Consider the following 16,881-nt stretch of genomic DNA (forward strand, 5'->3'; position numbering starts at 1 on the left):
TGTCCATTATTATGGACGGCCACCGCAACTGGACATAGCAATATGCCTGAGGGTTCATTGCAAGATCGCCAGCTTGGTTGGAGGGGGCCGATGTTCGGGCGATACTTCCCGCCTCCTGCCTGCTCAAATCTCGGCAAAGCGCCCGTGGTACGTGGAAGTGTCAGCGGGCGGGTTGTGGTGTCACAGCGGAGGCCCAAAATGCGACCTTGTCTGACTGCCAGCATGTCCGGCCACCGACCGAGGATGGTTGACCATGTTGATACAAAGTCAGGCTGGGTGGACTGAGACAGGTGATGCTTGCCATGACCAAATGTCCATACCCGTACCGAGGAAGGTATCGCCTGCTGTTGTCAGCGACACAAATATTCAATAGCATTGAACGAATTTCCTCCTAGACCCGTCTCAGATCTTTAAAAATTCCATGAAGTTCTTTATAATTTCGCCGAGTCGCAACAGGTCTTAGATCCAAAGAAGGTCATGCAGTCGAGGAGGAGCCTTGGCAGTCCCCTCACTTCCGGAGACTTCGAACTCCTGCATACCCAAGCCCTATATGCGGTTCGGAGAACTCAATGTCCCGTTGTTTGAAGGCAAGGACGGCACAAAGTCAGCTGACTGCATAGGCAAGACACCCGTACCAGCTTATGCGCCGAACGTATCTGCGTGCAGGCAACCCACAGCATATACAACTCTTCCGTCCTGAGTGGGCGGATCCTTCCTGAACTGAGGAAAGGAAGAGAGGAGCGGGGAGCCGCGGTTAGCTGAGTCTCCCTTCTCTTGACAGTTCAGTGGCTTTCATTTCGATACTATGATAGCCAATGAGGCGCATTTGCTATAGCTGTTCAACGAATCAATGGTGCATGGGATAAGACAGGAACGTGATGCAGCAAATGGTTGGGGGGGGGGGGAGGTTTTGTTGCGATAAGTCACCGAAGTGGCATTTAAGCTCTCACCACACCTGCAAGCTGGCGGCGGGCCCACAATATTCAACTCTGGACCCCGATAAACGCCGTGAATGAACACGGGGTGGGCAATCCCTAGCTGAGCGAAACTGTCCAGGGTCGACAAAGAGAACCATTGCACAGCTCGGCCACAATATAATATTTTCTCCCTTCCTTGACTCAGGCATCTCACCCTTAAAATCCACAGTCCCGGCCCCCCTCGACCACACTTGTCCGCCTTACATCTTTACCCCTGATTTTCCACCGATTGGGTTTCGTGAATTCGTCCTCTTCACTGTTTCCGCGCTTGCACCCCGTTGTCGGCGAGATACCTGGCTCAAAATACCTTGAGGCCAATCACACGATCACCTCTAGCTCACGGTCTTTCTTCGTTATCGTGCACTTGCAACATGCCGTCCTCATCCTCACCAGAACACCGGGCTGGAAAAAGGCCAAGTAAGTGGAAACTCACTGCCCCCTATTCTCTGACGTCTGCCTTCTGCCAGGATGGTCAACAGAGGCTCAGTTTCGAACCCTTTTTGCCAACCTGGTATCGGTACTTGAGCTTCACTGCACTCAAAGTCCCTTTCCATTTTTCCTGGTCTCCTTGATGGGAACTGGGCACCTGTTGGTTGGGGGCCTGGCACCGCAAGTTGATGGAAAAGACCTTGGAGGGGAAAAGTTCCGAACCCAACTGGGGACCCCGCTTTCGGGCCAGATGTCTGGAAATAAGAAGTGGCCAGCCACTTGACCTCCATCAATTTTCCCCTTCACTACGTCCATACCTTACTGCTCAGGACGGTTCTCCTGTGGCTATAAAAGGCACATTCAGCCATCTGACCCAGTCGACCACATGGCAGGAACCCAGTCGCTACCACCTCCGGCGCTGCCGCAGCTGGTCGCCGAGCAGCATATGCCAATCCCGCCAACCGACAAGGACTCGAAGCGACTGATTGTTGTTCTGTCGAACGCCAGTCTCGAAACCTACAAGGCGTCGCATGGCGGGCCCAACCGCATGGGCGTGCAGAGGGAGGAGAAGTACTCGCTGCTCAACAGCGACGAGCATATCGGCGTCATGCGCAAGATGAACAGGGACATTAGCGACGCCCGGCCCGACATCACACACCAGGTTTGAATGAGCCGTCGCTTTCTCTAGCATTGTGCTTGCAGCCGCTGACGGTTCTACCCTTGCGCAGTGCCTCCTCACCCTCCTCGACTCCCCCATCAACAAGGCCGGAAAATTGCAAATATACATCCAGACTGCCAAAGGCGTGCTGATTGAGGTTTCGCCGTCGGTTCGCATCCCGCGAACGTTCAAGCGCTTCGCTGGCCTGATGGTCCAGCTGCTCCACCGTCTCTCCATCAAGGGCACCAATTCGCAGGAGAAGCTCCTGAAAGTGATCCAGAACCCCATCACTGATCACCTGCCGCCGAACTGCCGGAAGATCACCCTCAGCTTTGACGCCCCGCTGGTGCGGGTGCGCGACTACATTGACACGCTTGGGGCGAACGAGAGCATTTGCGTCTTTGTGGGCGCCATGGCCAAGGGCCCGGACAACTTTGCCGACGCCTACGTGGACGAAAAGATCTCCATCAGCAACTACAGTTTGTCGGCGAGCGTTGCATGCAGCAAATTCTGCCATGCTGCGGAGGATTCCTGGGATATCCTTTGAGCCGGATGCAGCGCGTCGTCGTCGCGGCCGACCGGCCAGCCCCTCCAATATCGACAGGGAACATTGGGACTGGATGGAAAGATCTGACAGCCCCCTATTTTCATTTGGGGTGCTGCGGTTGCATTGCGCCTGTCCTGCGATACAACATCGCTGGTTAATGGCCATTGTCTTCCGGAACTTGGGACGTCTGTGCTTGAGCTGTCGGTGTTTTTGCAACCAAAACATGGGGCGTTCAACAACGGATCCCAAGACGCTTTCGTCGTCTGCGCGGTGCCACTTCAACTTGGCCCGCGTCTTCCCCTTTTTCCTGGCTATATGTTTCATAGTTTTCATTCCTGTCTTCGGTATCTCCATGTTATGACTAACTGACAGCTCCATCATATCCTACGGCTCACGAACCAACCAGCCAACGCCGACAGAGGAGTCTGTGGAAGCGAATGAGAGTGGATTTGGGTTGTGTTTCTGAGGCGAGGGGCTGGGTTCAAGAGACATGGAAGACCGAGGGACGGAAAATACTCGACAGGGAATGTGAATAGGGATGAAACCCGCATTGGTTCCGCTCCACCAAGCCATGACATATGTGTGCAGTCTCCCATGTGTGTCGCACCCCTCAACTTGGGTTATAAGCGTGGCAAGTCAGTGAGGTCGTCAACCCAGACCGCTGATTTCAAAGGGACATAACCGTCCAGTACAACCCTGTGTACCTTGGGCAACAATCGTCACGCAGGCAGGCCCCACAAATAGGCGGCCTCACCTCAAAACTCATCGCCAATTAAATAGCCGAACTGCTTCCACCAAACGGTCTAGCCGCGTGCCCCACGTACGTCTGTCACTTTTGTCACCCTCCGCAACAGACGACAACCATGGAGCAGCGACAACGTATGGGCAAGTCCGCATAGGGTCTTGCGCCTGCTGAATGTCTCGCTTCTTAAAGAGTTCCATCAGACACGGCTTCCAAGGCCCGGGGTGAGTGCTTCAAGAGCTGCCCGAGCAGGTTTTTGAGAGACGCCTCGGTCAACGGCCACACCACCTGAACCGCGAAACATCATGATCGGGGTTTGAAAGCGGGGCATCCAGTTCCAGAAAACTGGAGAAGACCCATCGTGGCAGGCTGTAAGTTCGTCCGAATGTGTGCTGAACCTGCAGAAAGTGAGAAACCGAGCCACTAATAAGCCACCCCCGACTTGCCCTGTTCTGTAAGACGGAATCACAGCCTACCGGCTCAGGCCGGCTGAGCGTTTTCAGGTCCTGCAGGGCGAGCGTTCCTGCTTCCCCAGTACCCAATCCCGCAACGGCAGTGTATTGTACTGTACAAAGCAGGCGCATTTTTTGGCCGAGATCTGAGTTCAACAAGACCCAACCCTCTCGCATCAGCCTCGAAGGTTCGGAGGGGCCTTGGAGGATTGGCCGAGTAGTGGCCTCCGTGTGTTGGGTTCGAGTCTCTGAGATCAAGCTCTCAAAATTGCCATTCGCGAACCACCCATTCAACGTCCAACCCTTTTGTTGGACTGCAAATGTTTCGCTGCGGGGCCAGGGTATCGACCCAGTCTCCAGGTTGGGCAGCACCGTCCATTCCCATGCCTGGCACAAGGCCAAGCTGCCTGGCCCTCTCGCCATAATTCCCTATCATGTCCCTTGCTGAGCAAACGGAAGCATGAGATGTTGACTCGTGTCTCGAGACTTCCGATGCGACTCGAGTTTCGTTTCCCCTGTCTAACCGTCATTCTGCAAAGACCCGAGAAAGGAGAAAGCTCATGTTTCCCTCTTTCTTTCAGCATTCCGCTTGTCACGTTTGATAGACCATTCCAACGCGCCGGCTCATAAAACGACTTTGACAAGGGACAATTCGAAAATAGTCGGGCTACGTGAAGCTCGGCCCGTGGCATCGCTTGCTTGGACCTCAGCTCACAAGCAGAGAGCAAGACCCTTGACCAGCTCGCCTCGTCACGCCACACTGCCCTGAATCATCCAGAGCCTGTCGAGTGCTGCCCTCGGGAGCCTTCCGGCCCCATCGTCCCTGTGCTCGTGCGACACACGACACCGCACTGCTACCCTCGGCGCAAGGTTCTTCTGCCTCTGCCCGGCCGTGGTGCGCCGGGGTCAATATATTGCACTAATGCTTCCGTTTCTAGAGGTCGAGCACCTCCCCTCCTCCTCGTCCTTCTACTTGGCCATTATCCAGCCCCTGGGTCTGCGCTACTTTTCTACTGAAGACGGGCATTTCCCCTCAATCGTCTACGGAGACTCTTTACGGACTACTCCTATTTTCCAGATCCGGCAGGTGGTCTCGAGTAGGGACCGGCCCCTGAGGACATCGCATATTGTGCTCAGCGCTCCTTCAGCGGCCGCGGCCGACGAGGCCTACGAGTTTGCATTACGGGCCAATCCCGACTCGCGGGACACGCACCCTCGCCACATCGCCGACAGCTACGCTGCTGCGGCCAGTGGCGCGTCGTCCCGCCGGACACGCACCAGCGGTGGCGGCACTCGGGTATTTATAACCGACTTTGTCGGCAACATGATGGAAATTGTCTACCAACCGCCTCCAGACTATCCTTCGCACTACAGCGGCTCGACCATACGCCACACGAGGTCAACCAGCGAAGAAGCCTGCCGCATACTCGAGTGGAATTACGACGTTGCGAGCTCGGCTCTGCCGTGCCCTGCCGGGCCCAGCTCCGTCTCGACTGCGTCGGTCCGCACCCCCTCCCGTCGCTCTCACGCCGCCCGCTATCTTGAAGACGACGACCAGCCGCAACCCGGGATCAGACGGAGTGTTACCACGGCCGGATCCTCGGTTTATGAGCCAGCTACCTCGGCACGAGAGAACTCCAACGGCCTGAGCGCCGGCGCCGTCGTTGGGACCCTTCTTGGCGTTGCAGCCGGTGCAGCGCTGGGCGGCGCATTCACGTACAACATGGTCAAGAGCGATAAGAGCCGCTCTTCCCGGCTGCAGGAGTACGACGTGCCGCCATTCCCGCGCCGCTCTACCTTTCCCGAAAAGTACGATGGGTATTCGTCCTCGGATCGCAAGAGCCGTTATGCCGACGTGGAGCGCGGAGTCGAAAAGCTCCGCCGCTATCAGAGCGACTATCCCCCGGCCCCGGCCTCGGACTACCGCCGCCCTCCGCCCGAGTATATTGCCCGGTACAGCAGCCACGTCGACTCACCACCCCCACCACGGAGCAGGAGCAGGGCGGCGGACGACGACATCGTCGTCAATGACGACTCGCGGGGCCGCCACCCGTCTTCCCGGTCTTCTCGAGCGCCTTCTGCTGCTGCTAGGCCTCGCAGCGAGTCGGCTACCCACAGGGAGCCCTTTGCCGCCGGGGTCGAGAACAACCCATGGGCAGCAGACTATCATCGCGGCAGCAGCTATGTGAGCTCGAGGAGCTCAACAAGGCCCCGTGACCACCACCCGCCCATCGTCCAGCGCAGCTACACATACGACACCCCCGTTGACCGCGAGAGCTACGTCTCAGCCAGGAGCCGCCGGTCAAATAGCACGGTGCGCGGCGGGCCATCGCCGGAACCCTACACGACGAGCTCCAACACGAGGCCAGGCAGCAACAGTCGTGTGACAACGACAACAACAACCCGGAAGACGTACAAGGTGGGCAGCAGCGGCGGAGGCAGCAGCCCTCGGAGCTATATATCATATGGAAGTGGCCGTGGCCGAGACCGAAACCGAGAAGGGAACAGCTACATTTCGGCACGCCACGTCCCTCTTCCAGACAGCCGCTTGCCGAGCTACGTCTCGGCGCGCGATATTCCGCTGCCCGACAGCCGGGCGCCGACCTACATTTCGGCGCGCGACGTCCTGCTGCCGGCGAGTAAGCCGGCAACGTATGTGTCGGCAAGGCATGTACCGCTGCCGGAGAGTCGGGTGGGCACGGGTAAATGGGAGGATGAGGATGATGGTGAGGAGGATGATGCGGATAGCATTGCGCCGAGTGATAGTATCAGTTGTGTGGGGAGCCGGGGGAGGGGGCGGTAAGAGAGTAAAACGGGGGAAGGGAGAGTGTGCTGTTGGTTGGACTGCAGTGGATGGCGCATGGTATGGTGTTTTAGAATGTTTTAGGAGGACTGTTGCGTTTCTGGTATAATATTATTATAAAGACTCACCGTTCATGGTTGGGAAGATAGTTCCTTGGTATGCACGGTAATCTTGTGGTTGGATGTTTGTTCTGGCTTTGGTTCGCTTGTGGGTTGAGCTTGCTGGCCTGTGAATACAGCGCTGTGTCTGTGCCCCGGCGGTGACCCCGAGTCAGGTCAGCGGGGGGTGTCTGACAAAGTCAAACGAACTTGGAACCTGGGGCCGTGAACACCTGGGGGTTGTATATGCTTTCATGTTCGATAGAGAAGTGTACTATACGGGAGGTATCTGTTCGTTGGTCGCATCCTACTACCCAAGGTACGATCTCCTTCCTGTCGTTGGATGGCGGACAGCCACAGCAGGCCTGAGGGATCGCTCGCCGTCCAAGGTACTTGGCTGCGCCATCATCCTCGATCCGAGATCTGGCCGGAATCTTGTTTCGAATAATCGCTGTGCATGTTCGCAATCTGCTCCTCCCGGAACAACACTACATACACAGTGCTCGAGACGGACCGCTGTTAGACCGCGTGGGGGAGTGTTGCACCTCGCCAAGGGCGCCTCGATCCCATCCCATTAATCATTTACATTTCTATTTATTCTTAGAGTAACTATGTTTAACTAATACTTAAGATAATTCGGGTTACTGTGACTCGAACACAGAAATGATATCGGGCATTTCTTGGCAGGCAACAAGCGTCCATTCCCTTCGCCGCAGTCTTCATTCCCTATTCTTTAAATTGTTGCTGTCGTCTGACAGTGATGAAGAAAATGAGTGAGTGACGTTACCTAGAATGGGAGAATCACTGGCGCCCAATGCTGCCGTCCCCATATTTGGCCCGCTGGTATATTTTGCCTCCGATTGTCGGAATTGCCTGCAGATGTATCGATTCAACCCACTCACACCCCCTCCACACACACAACCGACCTAAGAAGAACGTGAACGTGGGCGGCAGGACGATTACCTGGTAGCTTACTAGGGCCTTCTACCAATTGCTCTCCTTACGTACCTACTGCTCTGACCAACTGTCTGGGGTAAAGCCTGCGGATCTTGCTCAATATTTAGTGAGTCAACAAGTGCCCGCACCTCCAGATCACAAGCACCCAATCACCCCTAATTATGCGACTGCTTGAAAGCATCCCCATCAACAACTTTCGAAGACCTTGCAGACAGAACCAGAATTGTTGACGACCGGAATTATTGAGCACTGGAGTTGAGGCTGTACCATCATTCCCAGCATGCCAGACCTGGATCTCGGGGAGTCTATTCCCCCGCATACAGCTCATGTAAGTGAAAAGATAAGCATCATCACACGTGCACCCTGAGCTGATTGAAAACTCTGCTGAAATGGGCTGCACAGGCTGTGAGTGTCTCGCTGCCGACATGGAAGTCAAACATTGGCTATGAGGAGGGCGAGGACTGGGTTGTTGGCCGCATGACGACCGGCTATCCTCGGTGTGTTCCCAGCACATCATCTGCTGCTTCTCGGCTTCCCCATCGACTGACACTCCCCCAAAGCTTCTTCATTCACAGAAGCATACAAGAATTCGCCGCAGATATCGTAGCGAGGGTTGGCGCCAAGGCCTCCAAGGCGTTTCTGTTTCCAAACCGCCAGATTGCTGCCCGCTGTGTGTCTTTCGTCAAGGCCCGCGCTCCTCCCGCAGTTGCCGCCTCACTCGACACCGTCCACCTTGTTTTGGATACGACTCAACCAGGCGCCGGAGCTCTGGCGTCCCTCAATCCGGCCATCTCTGCCGTCCTCGGGTCCCAGGATGCATTTTCTTTTCTCAAACAGTACTGGCAACATACGGGCGACGGCGTGTCTAGCCGCAGGGCCGAGTTCTGCCACGCCCTCCTTAAGAATGGCCTGCTCCGCTTAGACGACGGGGCGACGGGCCCCGTTTCTCCCACGAGCGCCAAACCATGTAGAGGACCCAAGCGCTACCAGCGGCCGTCGTCCATGGACACCACAGCCAAGCATGTCAGCCCGGACAGAGAAGGGGTCGCGGCCCCAGATCTCCAGGAGACATCCCGCTTCTTGGAGGAGCGCTTTGGCCGGAACCTCGACGTCTCGTTTGTCCAGCCGGCCAAGTCCGCCATCAAGCGGAGGATTGCCGGTGCTCTGCGCACCGACAGCGAGCTCAGCAGGGCGGCTCCCCCGGACCACGAGATGGAGTTCAACACGCGCGGCGTCGTCAATCTCCGGGAGGAGGACATTTACCTCTTCCCCTGTGGCATGAGCGCTATCTTCAACTCGCACCGTGCCCTACTCAGTACACGCGGCAACATGAAGAGCATCAACTTCGGCTTTCCCTACGTCGACACGCTCAAGATCCTCGAGAAGTTCGGTCCCGGCGTGGTCTTCTACGGGTACGGCTCCGAGTCGGACCTCGACGACCTCGAGAAGCACCTCCAAGCCGGCGAGCGCTTCCTCGCCCTCTTCTGCGAGTTCCCCGGCAACCCTTTGCTGACCTGCCCCAACCTGACCCGCATCCGGCAGCTCGCCGACAGGTACGACTTTGCCGTCGTGGTGGACGAGACGATCGGCACCTTCGCCAACGTCAATGTTTTACCTTTCGCCGACATTGTCGTCAGCAGCCTGACCAAGATCTTCTCGGGCGACGCCAACGTCATGGGCGGCAGCGCTATTCTCAACCCCAACAGCCGCTATTATGAGAGTCTGAAAAACTGGGCGCGCACCGCCGGCGGCCTAGACGAGGACACGTACTGGCCCGAGGACGTCATGTTCCTGGAGCGCAACAGCCGCGACTTTGTCTCGCGCATCGACCGCACCAACGCCAACGCTGAGGCCATTTGCGATGTATTGAGACAAAGTCCTGTGGTCAAGACCATCTTCTACCCCAAGTACAACGAGACCCAAGCCAACTACGAGGCCTGCAAGCTGCCGAATGCGGGTTATGGCGGTCTGATCTCGGTCGTACTGCGTCGGCCGGAGCAGGCCGTCGCCTTCTACGACGCCATCCAGACGGCCAAGGGGCCGAGTCTGGGCACCAATTTTACCCTCACCTCGCCGTATGTCCTCCTGGCCCACTACCAGGAGCTCGACTGGGCCGAGGGTTTTGGGGTGGAACGCGACTTGATTCGTATCAGTGTCGGGCTGGAGGAGACGGAGCACATTGTCAATGTGTTTAGGGGCGCTCTCAAAGTGGCCGAGGAAAGTACGGCGGCAAGTCAAGAGCAGTAGTAAATGGCTGGACAAACCAAAAACAAATCAAACTATTAGAGCACTACCTGTCGCGCTACCCGTGGTATCATGATTGTGCCCTCTGTGCGCCTTGTTTCCGCCCGTAAACGCGAAACCAACCCTTTTAAACGAGGTCGCCACCGCCCCATATCACCGACCAAATCACATCACGGTACACTGAGGACCATTGGGGTCGGTCGCGTAGATGCCATACAATTCCTTGCGCCGCTCAAACTCGTTCTGTCTTTGCTTTTCCTGGGTCTCCTTGGGGAACCATCGCTCGAGGTACCGCACCAGCTTCTCGTCAATGTGGTCTAGCCGCCGTATCATGTCAGCAAAATGATATCCATCCCCAACGCGGCGGGCGAAACATACTCTCGTTGGCTCGCTGCACCACGTCAGCTCGGCAGAGTGGACAGAAGCGCTTGTTCTGGTTCTGAAGCTTAATCATGCACCGTATGCAGAACAAGTGGTCGCAGTCGAGCCGGACAGGCAGCCAGCTGATGGAGTAGCAGATCGGGCATGTGTAATCCAACAGCTGGGGGACCACGCTGATCACCTCCCGGGCCAGTTGGGCGCAGATGTCTTTGGAAATGGCCTCGGAGATGAAGTGGGCAGAGTACATGATCTTTGGGAACGTTGTCTTGACCCCGAGAGACGTGCGTTTGTCGAATTCTGGATGATTGAGACATTAGTTCACAAATCAGGGTACAGCCAAGAGAGAATTTCATCTTCCATCTTCCATATTCGGAAAACTCACTTTTGATTATCTTGGTGATGGCTGTCTGGTTCAACTCCTGAAACTGCAAATTTTGCAGCAGGGTCGCGTTCAGCGCCAGAAACTGATTATACGCAACCGCACTCGACTGAATCTTGAACTTTTGCGGCAGGCCCCGCTTGTTGACTTCGTCTTGGAACCAAACAAGCTGCTTCCGCGCCTTCTCGCTCTTTCTCACACCGCCGGCGGCCTCGTTGGTGGAGAAAAACACCTGCGCGGCCAAGTACAGCTCAAAGATATCGCGCCAGCGGTACAGGTCCGACTTGAACAGCTTGATGAGCCCCTTGTGCGGCTTGGCTACTCCCGCGATTTGGTTCCCGAGAGCGTGGATTTGGTCGTTCATCGACTGCCGCTCCAAGCTTTGGAGCGAGTCCAGCTCGGTCACCTCGGCCTGCAGCAGGCCGAAGAAGCGGGCGTCCGAGTTCAGTGGAATCTTGACCCATTCTTCGTCCCTATCGCCGCCGTCGGCTCTGGGTTCGTGGTGGTGATGGTGATCCTGGTCCTGACCTGGCTCAGGCAGACCGCTGACGGCGGGATCGGCGGCATCATCAGACGCTGAAGAAGGACGAGTACCCAGCTCGGCTTCAGCCCCAGCCTCCGGTGAAAGTCTGGGTTCCGTCGCCGTCGTCCTCGCGCGGTGGTCCGGCAAGACCGAAAGTGTGCTGAGGCTGGGTCGCACAACTAGCTTCGGCCTTAGCAAACTAGCGCCGTCGGTCTCAAGGCGGTATTCGGCGTTGTGGTCGGCCAGCAGCTGGTGGAGCCGGTCTGGGTCGTAGCCGTTCCGGATGAGTTCGTCCCGCACCTTGGCTAGGATCTTCTTGAGCTGGCGGTAGTGGATCGCCTTGTCCACCCAGTGCTGCGGATAACTGTCCGAGGCCAACGCCTCGAGAAAGGCATGCCCAAATTTCATTGTGGTGAGCTTGACGTAGGGCTTAACGCTGGGAACACAAAGGACCGTGTTGGTGCATGCGCCGAGAGATGCCTGTGCATGGCGGGATGCGAGTCCGGGTGTTCCACCACAGCAGACCGGGACAGAGCCACTCTACAGGTATGTGAGGTAGTGGGACGGATGTGCAGGTCACTGAGGGGTGGAAGGGCAGGAAAATCAAGGTTACACACGGAGAAAGGCTGGCTAGTCGTAGGGAGTACCTGACAAGTACTCTGGCTGTCTGGTTGCGCCGACGTGGCGGAAAATGGCTCAGAGAAACATGGATGGAGGCAACTTGGCTCTCGGTGAAGACCTCGCTGCCTCAGTCTTGGTCACATGCGGTGGCTTTTGTTACCTAACGGTTGACGTTACTGGTGTGAATGCCCCGCTGCATGTTCCATTTCCATAAAATCGGGCTCCTCCGAATTGGCTTGTGCCTGTCAACCAACCGACCTCATCGAGTATAATGCAGGAGCTAGCAGCACGGGATAAGCCATATTTATTGTTTGTGCTCGCCTGACGCTTTGCTGAGTTTGTCCCTCGGCGAGGAAATTGCTGTAATGCTGTAATGTAACAGTGTGTATGCCGTATGTTGCATTATCATGTCAGTTTGTACGGTACAGTACGTAAGGCACCCCATAGCACAGTACGGATTACACCCAACTCGATCCATTCACTGCTCCCCCACCCCCACTAATCCGTACAATTCTTTCCCCCACATTAGGTAACGATAAGAATGCATAGGTACGTTCTGCCCAAGTCCGCTGACTGACAACCATCTGCTCTGCCATAGCTCCCAGCAATACAAACAACTTCCCAACCGTCCAGAGTAGTGAAGGGATGGGAGCTGAGCAGTCGGCCCCTCGGGGACGTGGCAACCAGGCCCCGGTTGTGCGCAAGACATGCTACTACGAAGTACTCGGGGTAGATCGGCAGGCACCCGACGAGGAGTGAGTGTGTTTCGTCTGTCTATAGGTACAGCGCATCAGGTTCTGATATGCTCCAGTATCCGCCGAGCATACAAGAAGAAAGCCTTGGAGCTGCACCCAGACCGCAATTACAACGACACCGAGAACGCAACCAAGCGGTTCGCCGAACTGCAAACGGCCTACGAGATCCTCTCCGACCCCCAAGAGCGTGCCTGGTACGACTCGCATCGCGATGCTATCCTCAACGGTGAGGACGACGTTGCGGGCCCCGCGCCCACTGACCAGTCCGGGAGTGGCCACACCTCAGCCAATGCCATTTTCGCCCTGATGAGCCGCTTCAACTCGAGCGTGCCCATGGACGATAGCCCGAGAGGCTTCTTTGGAATTCTCAATGACTTTTTCGACCAGCTGGCCGCCGAAGAAACCGCTGCGTGCGAGTGGCTCGGTATTACGCCGACCGAGTACCCGCCGTTTGGTCACGCCAGGGACGAGTACAATCCGCTGGCCAAGCGCTTCTATACCGTGTGGTCAGCCTTCGCGACAAGGAAGACGTTCAGTTGGATGGACAAATACCGTCTCTCAGATGCCCCTGATCGTCGGGTTCGCCGCCTAATGGAGAAGGAGAACAAGAAATTCCGCGACGAAGGAATCCGCGAGTTCAACGATGCTGTCCTGTCCCTGGTTGCTTTTGTCAAGAAGCGAGACCCCCGCTATGTGCCCAACACGCAGTCTGAGGCTGAAAGGCAGCAGGTTTTGAGGAATTCAGCCGCTGCCCAAGCCGCACGGTCAAGGGCCGCGTACCAGGAGAAACTCGCCGAGTACGTCGTGCCGGAGTGGGCGCAGTTTCGGGACGAGGAGGAACACAACGGCCAATTCTCCGAGTTTTCCATGTCGGAAGAAGAAGACGAAGTCGAGCTGCTGGAATGTGTCGTGTGCAACAAGACCTTCAAGAGCGAGAAGCAGTTTGAAGCCCACGAGAAGAGCAAGAAGCACATCAAGGCCGTGCAGCAGCTACAGCGGCAGATGAGAAGGGAAAACGCCAATCTTGATCTCGACGACCCGAAGCCCGATCTTCCGCCGTTACCCACCGGCCACGAAGGGCAGCTTGAGGAGCAGCTGCCGGGGAATCAGGAGGGAGACTTGACACTTGATCCTGCTGACGGAGCCCTTCAAACGGAAAACTTCCAGGAGGGAAACAGTGAGGCCCCAATATCAGCTGGTCGGGAATATACAGACAAAGGCACACCGTCCCAATCAGAACCAGAAGACGACGAATATGCGCCCCGATCAGCGGTTGAGAACCGTATATTGAACGGCGGATCCAATGGACAAACGCATGCGAAGCCTGGCAACACGCCCGCAGCCTCGGATTCTGTAGCTGCCCGCCTGGACGACTTAAGTCTCAACAGTGAACAGACTCAAGCCAAAAAGATCGGCAAGGCCAAGCTGAAACGGGAAAAGAAGGCTGCTCGACAGGAGGCGCAGCCCCCGGCGTCTGTAAGTCACTCAATCATCGTCCTATGCGAGCCCAATGTTGCTCGCGACTCTGACACGTCGAACCACAGCATATATGCGCCGTTTGCAAAAAAACCTTCACGTCCCGAACCAAACTATTTGACCATATCAAGGACCTTGACCACGCCGCCCTTGTGCCTGTTTCCAGCGCTAAGGCGGGCAAGAAGAAGCGGCGGTGATTCAAACACGCGATAAGCAGATGTCCTGAGCATGTCCCTTCATCTCGAGGATTCGAGATGAAATACATCGTGATGCCACTGCCGTGGTACACTATGGTATAGTCTCGCGACCTCGCTTTCCAATCAAAGAAAGGCAAAGAGGGACCGGCCGAGACCACATGGCTTACGAATACCTCACTCGGCGGTACACTTCTCAACCGGCGGGTCTCGAAAACTTGATACCCAACCCCCCCGAACGCCCAAGTCGCCACGGAGAAGCTGCGCAACACATCCGGCATACACAGCGATAACTGGTACATACGGTGCGCAAATATCCTCGGTACATTCATGTTTCAAGAACCGTGTCCGCATCATCGTCATCATCACTTAGAGTTTGGACTTCGTCGATGGCCTCGGCCCGCCCGGAGCCCATACCTCTCGCTGGGTCGTGCGCCGAGACCGTGATGATTGACTTTCCTTGCACGTGCTTCACAGCGCTCTTCCACGTGTCCCAGTCATCCTCGTTCTTGATCAGGAAGCCGATCAACATGCTGGGGTCCATGTTCTCGACGTGGAGATGCCGCAGCCGCCGGGTGTGGCAGGAGTCCAGCTCCTCTGGCGTATAATCGGCGGGATTCTCGCGGTACGGGAGCGTGGGCCTTGGGTGGTGAGGATCGAGGTAGAATAACCATTGGCCTTGGACGCCGATGAAATAGTGGGATTGTGAAGGGCGGCCCCTAGACGATTGTCAGTGAGCAGGTAAAAGGGACGACATATAGAGCAATGCATTACCCTGCAATACCGATGGACTGCTCCATCTGCAAAGTGGAAATCAAGGCCTCCTCATAGACTTTATTGATTTTGTCGATGCCCAGTCTCGTGCACACTAGAATCAGCGTCGGGTGGAAGGTCTCGCCGTCAGGCATTGCGGTGGCCATGAAGCTGTCTTCGTAAACATCCGGGAGGTCACCTGTCGAATATATCCGTAATGACCGCTCATGCTGCTTTGCCAGATCCCTGCAACTTGTTAGCAACAAGAAGACATGTCCTCAACCAGTCCCCCAAAGTCAGCTTCGCGTTGGTGTGTGACACACCGGATGCACCGCGCTGTGGCCGACGGCCCGAACCACTCCCCCGGGTACTTCCCGCACGCAACCGCCCCGTGTTTAACAAAGTTGTGCAAGGAATAAGGGGCGCGAAGATCATCGGCAAATAAGGCCAGGATTTCGCGCTCTGCATCGGGGTCGGTAGATCGTCGCCAGTCTGTTGCAGTTTCAAGTTAGTGTGAATTTCCAGGCTTGATCGACGGACAATGTAGAGGACGGACGACATACCGCGTCCTAGCCGCGAGATGAGAAGCGCGTTGGCCAGCAGGCTCTGGCCCGACCTGATCATGCAGCCCCATCCCGTGTCGGACGAGAACCCCGTCAGATCCCCAAACGACGTCTTGAGCCGCATGGGCAGCGACAGCGCCGAGGCGGCCTTAGGGTCGGTGGACCGCGGGATCAGCCCGAACCCGGTCCGGTATGTCATCCATATCCGGGACTCAAAATCGTCCAGGAAGGCGGGCGGCCAACCGCTGTCTTGTTGGCTGAGCTCTTCCGAGGAGTAGGCGAGGGAGGAATCGAAGCTGCTTACGACGGAGTCGGGCGGCGTGTCGAGGACCTGCTGCTGCTGATTGCTCGTTGAGCCTGCGGCGGGGATCGGGGTTGGTGTTGTTGTGGCCGTTGTCGCGGCGACGGCATCGACATTGGATTTGGCTGTGGGGATGCTGGCGGTGAATGGTGATGGGGTTCCCGACGATGATGATGCCTTAGGACCGACTGTGTATGAGCGACCCAGGCACCAAACCGGTTCGTTAGGGTTCCGGTTGTTGGTCGGCTCCGGATCCCATATCTTTTGGAAGATGCGGCGGCCTACACGGCTGACTTCGGCACCAGCGGCGATGGCAACCTCCACCGCGCTGGCTAGCTTGGGTGACGTGCCTGAGACGGCCGACTGCCAGCTGCTGTGGCCCTGCCGTTGCGGGCTCATTGGGGTCAGTTCGGCCAAGCCTCTGCTACACAGCAATCCGGTACGGCCTAGGAAAATAGAATCCGTGTTTACTGTGGGTTCGAGATGATGGAATGACCGTTGAGACTCGGGCCGAGCAGAAAGGCGGAACACTCAGCAATGGGCAAATGCAGCTGACGTAAGGGTACTGGTCCGCGGAATTATGGATTGAATAGTAGGGAGATGTAGGGTCCAATAGTGTCCCAACTCTTAAATTGAATGGGTAGGTAGGTAGCGAGATGTCTGGCTGTTCGAGGCCCGTGTTTGGGAGGAATGGAATGCGTCGACTGCCTGCGTACTGTATGGTAAGGCTTGTTTGTGTCTGTGAGCTCGGTATGTCATCTGCCCCATGTAGACCCACCTCTCCGCAGGCTCCCGTTACCCACATGGTCGATCACTTGCTCAGGCTCTGCCTTTGTGGTTAGCGCCTCATTGATTTTACTTGCAGTATTGCCGTACGGTATCGAAATGTCCCTGAAGCGCTTTTTCGGAGCTGTCTGCAGTGCCTGCGAAATAGCCTTTTCAATCCCGTATTACATCGTGGAGTCGGCGGACCTCAACCGATGTACAATACTTGTGATCTTTGAAATTGGAAACGTTTTGGTCTGTAA

General features: G+C 56.4%; 7 protein-coding genes across 7 annotated transcripts; 4 read left to right on the forward strand and 3 right to left on the reverse strand.

The window, feature by feature from the left end:
* Positions 1-1,348: 1,348 nt before the first annotated feature.
* N657DRAFT_571649 (Nep1-domain-containing protein) lies at positions 1,349-2,611 on the forward strand (the record flags this gene model as incomplete). Its single annotated transcript, XM_062788821.1, has 3 exons — positions 1,349-1,394; positions 1,799-2,067; positions 2,135-2,611. The coding sequence occupies 3 exons, from the start codon at positions 1,349-1,351 to the stop codon at positions 2,609-2,611; spliced, it is 792 nt and encodes a 263-aa protein (XP_062647981.1).
* Positions 2,612-3,309: 698 nt separating this feature from the next.
* Positions 3,310-4,478, reverse strand: N657DRAFT_382493 (uncharacterized protein). Its single transcript, XM_062787117.1, has one exon. It carries the CDS (start codon positions 4,226-4,228, stop codon positions 3,626-3,628), a length of 603 nt encoding a protein of 200 aa, XP_062647982.1. The 5' UTR covers positions 4,229-4,478; the 3' UTR covers positions 3,310-3,625.
* A 249-nt stretch (positions 4,479-4,727) lies between these two features.
* On the forward strand, positions 4,728-6,608 carry N657DRAFT_572182 (uncharacterized protein; the record flags this gene model as incomplete). Its single annotated transcript, XM_062788868.1, has 2 exons — positions 4,728-6,276; positions 6,346-6,608. 2 exons carry the CDS (start codon positions 4,728-4,730, stop codon positions 6,606-6,608), a joined length of 1,812 nt encoding a protein of 603 aa, XP_062647983.1.
* A 1,043-nt stretch (positions 6,609-7,651) lies between these two features.
* Positions 7,652-10,124, forward strand: N657DRAFT_594884 (PLP-dependent transferase). The gene is made up of 3 exons (XM_062789964.1): positions 7,652-7,991; positions 8,066-8,160; positions 8,224-10,124. Exons 1-3 carry the CDS (start codon positions 7,944-7,946, stop codon positions 9,908-9,910), a joined length of 1,830 nt encoding a protein of 609 aa, XP_062647984.1. The 5' UTR covers positions 7,652-7,943; the 3' UTR covers positions 9,911-10,124.
* Positions 9,895-12,035, reverse strand: N657DRAFT_671245 (uncharacterized protein). Its single transcript, XM_062795586.1, has 3 exons — positions 10,671-12,035; positions 10,286-10,585; positions 9,895-10,224 (listed from the first exon to the last, which is right to left on the reverse strand). Exons 1-3 carry the CDS (start codon positions 11,596-11,598, stop codon positions 10,073-10,075), a joined length of 1,380 nt encoding a protein of 459 aa, XP_062647985.1. The 5' UTR covers positions 11,599-12,035; the 3' UTR covers positions 9,895-10,072.
* Positions 12,036-12,456: 421 nt separating this feature from the next.
* On the forward strand, positions 12,457-14,239 carry N657DRAFT_571653 (DnaJ-domain-containing protein; the record flags this gene model as incomplete). The annotated part of the gene is made up of 3 exons (XM_062788822.1): positions 12,457-12,566; positions 12,623-14,042; positions 14,111-14,239. 3 exons carry the CDS (start codon positions 12,457-12,459, stop codon positions 14,237-14,239), a joined length of 1,659 nt encoding a protein of 552 aa, XP_062647986.1.
* A 325-nt stretch (positions 14,240-14,564) lies between these two features.
* N657DRAFT_655523 (uncharacterized protein) lies at positions 14,565-16,252 on the reverse strand (the record flags this gene model as incomplete). Its single annotated transcript, XM_062794609.1, has 5 exons — positions 14,565-14,955; positions 15,011-15,235; positions 15,313-15,481; positions 15,553-16,171; positions 16,211-16,252. 5 exons carry the CDS (start codon positions 16,250-16,252, stop codon positions 14,565-14,567), a joined length of 1,446 nt encoding a protein of 481 aa, XP_062647987.1.
* Positions 16,253-16,881: the final 629 nt, after the last annotated feature.

Source organism: Parathielavia appendiculata, assembly GCF_033297405.1.
Source record: "Parathielavia appendiculata strain CBS 731.68 unplaced genomic scaffold N657scaffold_5, whole genome shotgun sequence".
NCBI lineage: Eukaryota > Fungi > Ascomycota > Sordariomycetes > Sordariales > Chaetomiaceae > Parathielavia > Parathielavia appendiculata.

What these genes read in the sequence shown, in the direction of transcription:
- N657DRAFT_382493 (XM_062787117.1), bottom strand. Translation starts at nt 4,228, where the DNA reads ATGGCGAGAGGGCCAGGCAGCTTGGCCTTGTGCCAGGCATGGGAATGG.
- N657DRAFT_594884 (XM_062789964.1), top strand. Translation starts at nt 7,944, where the DNA reads ATGCCAGACCTGGATCTCGGGGAGTCTATTCCCCCGCATACAGCTCAT. An exon ending in TTCCCCCGCATACAGCTCAT is followed by an intron (nt 7,992 to 8,065) that starts GTAAGTGAAAAG and finishes TGGGCTGCACAG; the next exon opens with GCTGTGAGTGTCTCGCTGCC. An exon ending in ATGACGACCGGCTATCCTCG is followed by an intron (nt 8,161 to 8,223) that starts GTGTGTTCCCAG and finishes ACTCCCCCAAAG; the next exon opens with CTTCTTCATTCACAGAAGCA.
- N657DRAFT_671245 (XM_062795586.1), bottom strand. Translation starts at nt 11,598, where the DNA reads ATGAAATTTGGGCATGCCTTTCTCGAGGCGTTGGCCTCGGACAGTTAT. An exon ending in CATCACCAAGATAATCAAAA is followed by an intron (nt 10,586 to 10,670) that starts GTGAGTTTTCCG and finishes TCAATCATCCAG; the next exon opens with AATTCGACAAACGCACGTCT. An exon ending in GGTGCAGCGAGCCAACGAGA is followed by an intron (nt 10,225 to 10,285) that starts GTATGTTTCGCC and finishes TACGGCGGCTAG; the next exon opens with ACCACATTGACGAGAAGCTG.